Source organism: Lolium perenne, chromosome 5 (assembly GCF_019359855.2).
Source record: "Lolium perenne isolate Kyuss_39 chromosome 5, Kyuss_2.0, whole genome shotgun sequence".
Lineage (NCBI taxonomy): Eukaryota > Viridiplantae > Streptophyta > Magnoliopsida > Poales > Poaceae > Lolium > Lolium perenne.
This window is the reverse complement of record NC_067248.2, coordinates 50,010,368-50,016,244: the sequence shown is the minus strand read 5'-3', so window position 1 is coordinate 50,016,244 and position 5,877 is coordinate 50,010,368. Positions and strand designations below refer to the sequence as shown.

The 5,877-nt window shown below is 40.4% G+C and overlaps 1 protein-coding gene across 1 annotated transcript; it reads left to right on the top strand.

Moving 5' to 3' along the window:
- Positions 1-449: 449 nt before the first annotated feature.
- Positions 450-5,645, top strand: LOC127299132 (cysteine-rich receptor-like protein kinase 10). The gene is made up of 7 exons (XM_051329047.2): positions 450-1,307; positions 1,496-1,606; positions 1,703-1,878; positions 4,336-4,546; positions 4,722-4,962; positions 5,053-5,203; positions 5,286-5,645. The coding sequence occupies exons 1-7, from the start codon at positions 509-511 to the stop codon at positions 5,571-5,573; spliced, it is 1,977 nt and encodes a 658-aa protein (XP_051185007.1). The 5' UTR covers positions 450-508; the 3' UTR covers positions 5,574-5,645.
- Positions 5,646-5,877: the final 232 nt, after the last annotated feature.

Sequence of the window (5,877 nt, the reverse complement as noted above, 5' to 3'; positions counted from 1 at the left end):
ATCTCCGCGTGGTGCTAGGATCGTGCGGGACTGAGAGTACGTGTTTTTCTTTTGTTCTGCGCCGTAGCGGTGACTCGAATCAGACGGTCGTTGTCGCTCGCATCCAAGGGCTGGCGACCCGGGGGATCGGAGATTTGATCCCCCGGAGGATCGGAGATTTGATCCCCCGGGGAACGCTCAGCTCTGCCCTAAATTCTAAGTGTATATTGCAGATATAACTGTAATTTTGATGATGTGGATTAACGTGACATCTCTATTTTATTTTTATTACATAATAGATACATAGATAGATGGATGGATTACTTCAACATCAGTTTATGGAAGTGAGCTTCCTCTATTAGATCGTGCTGGGCGGTGAATAATTATTCAATCAACGGGACCCCGTGATTGACGATTTCATAGTTTTTGACTGTTCGACTGAGACTGACTGCTAAAAGGGACAAAGGCCAGCCACCGAATAATCTTTCTCTCGTTACATTTTTTCCAAAGGGTCGATGCAAAAACGAGCATGATGCTCGTCCTGCTCCTCCTCCTCTTGATGCCGCTGTCGGCAACGGCAACAGCGGAGCTCTGCGGCAACGGCGGCAATTACACGGCCAAAAGCACCTACCAGTCCAATCTTGCCGTCCTCGCCACCACACTCGCTAGCAACGCATCCTCTTCTCCACAGCTATTCGTCGCCGGCAGCACCGGCCAGTCCCCCGACGCGGTGCACGCGCTCGCGCTCTGCCGCGGCGACTTCGCCAACGACACAGCGTGCAGAGACTGCGTCGCCGCCTCGTTCCAGCACGCGCAGCAGGCTTGCCCGAACCGCAAGGGCGCCGCTGTCTACTACGAGTACGACGACACACAGCGGCCAGGGTGCGTCGTCGGCTTCTCCGGCGACAACGACTTCCTCAGCCCAGCCTATGGCATCACCGAGAACTCCACGCTCTTCCAGTCGTGGAATTCGAACAACATCTCTGGCGACGGCACTGCCAGCGTCGTTTCCGCCGTCGTCCACAACCTACTTACGGTGACGGCCCAGGACGCGGCCGCCGACACTGCGAGGCGGTACGCCACCACGGTCATGGACTCCGTCCAGACGCTCTACTCCCTGGCTCAGTGCACGCCGGACCTGTCCGCCGGCGACTGCCTCGCGTGCCTTCAGCGGCTCAACGGCATGGTCAACGCCACCACTTCCATGCGACTGGGAGGACGGATCTTCGTGCTGCGCTGCAACATCAGGTTCGAAGCGTTCATGTTCTTCGACCAACCCACAAGGCGAATCAATCCATCGTCCATTGCTCCGGCGCCGCCAGGCAAAAGTATGATTACGAGCTGTGATGAAATTTAATTAATTTAGTTTCAGTAACCATGTTAACTGCCCAAAACTTGACATGTTATGATAATTTTTTTGTTTCAGTAACCAGGCAAAAGTAATTGTCAATTTGTCATGATATTATTAATTAAAGACCTGTGATAATTCTTGCATATGTCTGTTCAAATTTGAAAGGACGTGGAACAGAACCTTGGGTGATTGCTATACGTGTAGCTGCTCCTGTGGCACTAGTAGTAGTTTGCTTCATCCTTTACCGTCGTCGCCTGGGAAGAAGATTCAGAAAAGGTAGTTAAATTAGTTCATCAGAATATATGTATTGCGCTTACCTAAATAACCATAATTAAAGAAATCGACCGATTGCACAAATTACTTATTTTTCAGGTACAACAAGACTAGCAGAAAAGAGCTCTCACAAATCTCAAGGACAAGATCATGAAATTGTTTGGGAAATGGGAGCGGAGTTTTCAGTTTATAACTTCCATGACATATTAGAGGCTACATGTAATTTTTCCGAAGAAAACAAACTTGGACAAGGTGGATTCGGCCCTGTATATAAGGTACAAATATAACACATGTCTATAACCTACTTCTTTTTCCAAAATGTGGAATGATGACCCCGACCTCTGCATTGATTGATTCATACAACCTTCTTTTATTTTATTACCAATCAATTATTACAAAATCTGAACCTCATGGGTCATATAATGTGGATACATGGATCAGCCATTGGAAAAAATAGAAGACAATATAGAATGAAGTTATCCGAATATCAAAATACTACTTGCACAAGCTGTATAAATCCCGATCAACCATCTTCAGCTGGTTCCACCCAATCGAAATCTTCTCCCTTCTCCGTTGGCTATAGGTTGGACCACATACAAGTTCAATGCTTAGCCAGCAGAATAACATGCATTAAAGAAGTAGAATTTGCATTGGTCTAAAGTAAAGTACATACTCCTACACATATTTGTGATTTATCTTTTTTAACTACTCGCCTTAGCCGGTTCCCAAAAAGTTGTGTAACATTTGTTGGGGGAATTATATTAAAAATCCATATATACAATCCGTCAAACAGTCTTTGCTAGCGGGCAAGATATGAATAAACATTGAACTGTTTCAGCTTGATCAAAAAATAACATTTTTACTACCTTGCTAATTTCTCTTTACTAAGTTATCTTTAGTAAGAAGCACTCTGTCACATGAAAATCATATTTTCTAGTAGTTCTTTTATTTTCAAGTGTACTTGCGAGGGAATCTCGTATGGTTATTCATGTTGTCTAGATAAAGTGTTATGATCGTAAAATATCCAATACAAATTAATTTCCAAGTGAATACATCTAAATAGGTGGATATCTGTTGTATACAAATGGGTATTTGTGAGACAATGGCGAATCTTGTAACCACGTGTCTTCCCCAAAAGGAGTATCCTCTCCATTTCCTACATGGAAGGATCCTCTGTCGAAGAAATCATATTTCACCTTTATGAGTTGAGGCCTTTCCAGAAAGGTGAATCCTTCGATTTGAAATTAACTTGGGACATGGATTTTGAGAGTAGAATTTTATTTTTGTATTAACTCTTGACATACACCTTGTTTGGTCATTAATTTAAAATCCCATTTTCCCAATAAACATATTTTCTTAATATCAAGAACCTCTACTCCAAGACCGCCTTGGTCCTTTGGGCGACAAATGATGTTCCATTTTGTAACCCTAATTTTTTTTATGACCATCACTTTGCCAATAAAACCTGGAGCAAAAAAAGCCCAATCTTTTCCTTAACCCTTTGGGTATTTTAAAGAATGAAAACATAAACATCGGAAGACTAGTTATGATATTCCCTCTGATTCATATTAGTTGCCACTAATATAGATGTATCTAGACATATTTTATTTCTAGGTACATTCATACTAGTGGAAAGTAATATGAATCAGAGGGAGTAGAATTAATGAGAACCAAATGGACCCCATATGACAACAATTTGCTCGCCAAAAGTATCAGTTTCATACTTAATGATTTTTCTATATCATTGTCCATAAAAATAATTGTGGCATCAACATATTGAAAAATAGACATTCCTCCCTCAACCTGATGAGGTATGAGGCCTTCTACTTGCGCATCTTCTTTGAATTATTCAACTAAAATTTCTAACATATCCTCCACAAGATCAAACAACATGGGTGATAGCGGATCACCTTGCTTCAATCCTTTTTTAGTCTAGAAATAGTTCCCAATGTCATCATTTACTTTAATATCTACACTTGCTTCACTAACAAAATGATCTATCCATTGACACCATTTAGGGTCGAAGCCTTTCATTCTCAGCACTTACTGCAAACAAGGTGCCACTGTATCTTATCATAGGCCTTCTCAAAATCAATTTTAAGCACTACACCATCTAATTTGTTCCTATTTACTTCGTGGATAGTCTCGTGCAAAATTAGTACACCTTCTAAGATATCTTTCCCTGGCATGCACACCCTTTGCGTTGGTCTAATAACCCCACGCGCGACCTCCATAACCCTATTTCTACCGACCTTTGTGCAAATTTTGAAGCTCACATTTCAAACAAATTGTGCTATACTCTGAATTTGAATTGTGTTTACTTTCTTAGGGAACACAGTAATCGTGCCATAGATTAGTAGAAATGATGATAATTTCCCTTGTTGTATTTTTTCAAACATATTCATCAGATCTATTTTAATAACCCCCCAAAATGTTTGATAGAAGTCGGCAGATCTATTGTAATCCTACTTCTACAATCAGAAAAGTATAAATATATACCTTTTATCTTTCAATTTTTTGCCAATTTAATCCCATACATGAAAGAAAATAGCATCCTAACATAGCATCATCATAGCATATATAGTACAATAATTAAGTGGAAAAGAATTGATCCATTGTGCCGTCCGTTTGATTTTACTCTATAATTAGTAACCGCGGGTTAACTTGTGTATCTTGTAGAAAATGTATTGCGACATAATATCTTTAAAGAACATTTTAATATCTTCCCCTAGGGACACTTTCCGGATAGAAGCGAGATAGCAGTTAAGAGACTCGCTTCAAATTCAGGACAAGGCTTCATAGAGTTCAAGAATGAAGTCGAGCTAATAGCAAAGCTTCAACACAGGAACCTGGTTAGACTCTTGGGATGTTGCTCTCAAGGAGAAGAGAAAATACTGATCTATGAATACTTACCAAACAAAAGCCTCGACTTCTTCATATTTGGTATATATTTGAACTTTTGGAATGATATGTTAAATATAGTTGTACCAGCCTCATGTATATAGTTGAACTTCTCAATAAGTTATAGGTATTTGATGCAGAGGCCAGGGCTTCCCCTTTTCAAAAAAAAATGTCAATTTCTCTGTTAACCTAATTAACTTTTAGCTCACATGTGCAGATGAAAAGAAAAAAGTTTTATTGGACTGGAACAAACGTCTTGCGATAATTGAAGGAATTGCGGAAGGACTTCTTTACCTACATAAGCACTCCCGGTTACGTGTCATACATCGTGATCTTAAACCAAGCAACATACTCTTGGACACCGAAATGAATCCTAAAATTTCAGATTTTGGACTAGCGAAAATTTCCACCTCAAGTAACATTGAAGAAAACACGACAAGAAGAGTGGTTGGTACATAGTAAGTTTCCTATCAGTTGGTAAATTTACGAACTTATTTATTGAAATCTAACCATATATTAACTTCATATTTATCATTACATCATTTTAGTGGCTACATGGCTCCCGAGTATGCTTCCGAGGGCCTCTTCTCTACCAAATCTGATGTATTCAGCTTTGGTGTATTAATTCTTGAGATCCTTAGCGGGAAAAAGAATTCTGGTAGCAACCAATGCGGAGGGTTCATCAGTTTTATTGGATATGTGAGTGCATAACATCCATATATCATGAAAACATTGATTACATCGTGTCTCATATCTAAGTGAGTGATGACATATTAAACAGGCATGGCAGTTATGGGAAGAGGGAAGATGGACCGAGCTGGTTGATGTGTCATTGCTTCCCAAGTATCACTCGGTAGAAATGATGAGGTGCCTTAACATTGCGCTTTTATGTGTACAAGAGAATGCATCAGATCGACCAACCATGTTGGATGTGATCACAATGTTAAGCGGAGATACCATGATCCAACGGGAGCCTAAGCACCCACCATACTTCCATCTAAGGGTAGGTAATGAAGAGGCATCGGGTACTACTACCGATATGATCATATCTACCACAACGGCTAGATAGTTTTTCATTTGTATATAGTCCCTACTGGACAGAATAAGTATATCACCTCAAATGTAATTTACTTGTATTATATACTCTCTCTATATCGGTTTATCAGTAAGTAGCGTATTAATACGTAGCACCTAACGTTTTCTCTTTATACAAATCATGCTTGGTTATATATGCTATCAACTCCCTAGAGATATACAAGACTTGGATATGCCTGCCGTTTGCCGTGTTTATGTTGTTCGATCAAATTTCACCTGTGACAAAAGTGTTCGTGTGCTACATATAGTTGTGCTTGGGACTTTAATAGAAGGAGGTG

Excerpts from the sequence above, each read along its gene's own strand:
- LOC127299132 (XM_051329047.2), top strand. The coding sequence starts at position 509 with ATGATGCTCGTCCTGCTCCTCCTCCTCTTGATGCCGCTGTCGGCAACG. Across the intron at positions 1,308-1,495 it reads TCCGGCGCCGCCAGGCAAAA|GACGTGGAACAGAACCTTGG; the intron begins GTATGATTACGA and ends CAAATTTGAAAG. Across the intron at positions 1,607-1,702 it reads GGGAAGAAGATTCAGAAAAG|GTACAACAAGACTAGCAGAA; the intron begins GTAGTTAAATTA and ends CTTATTTTTCAG.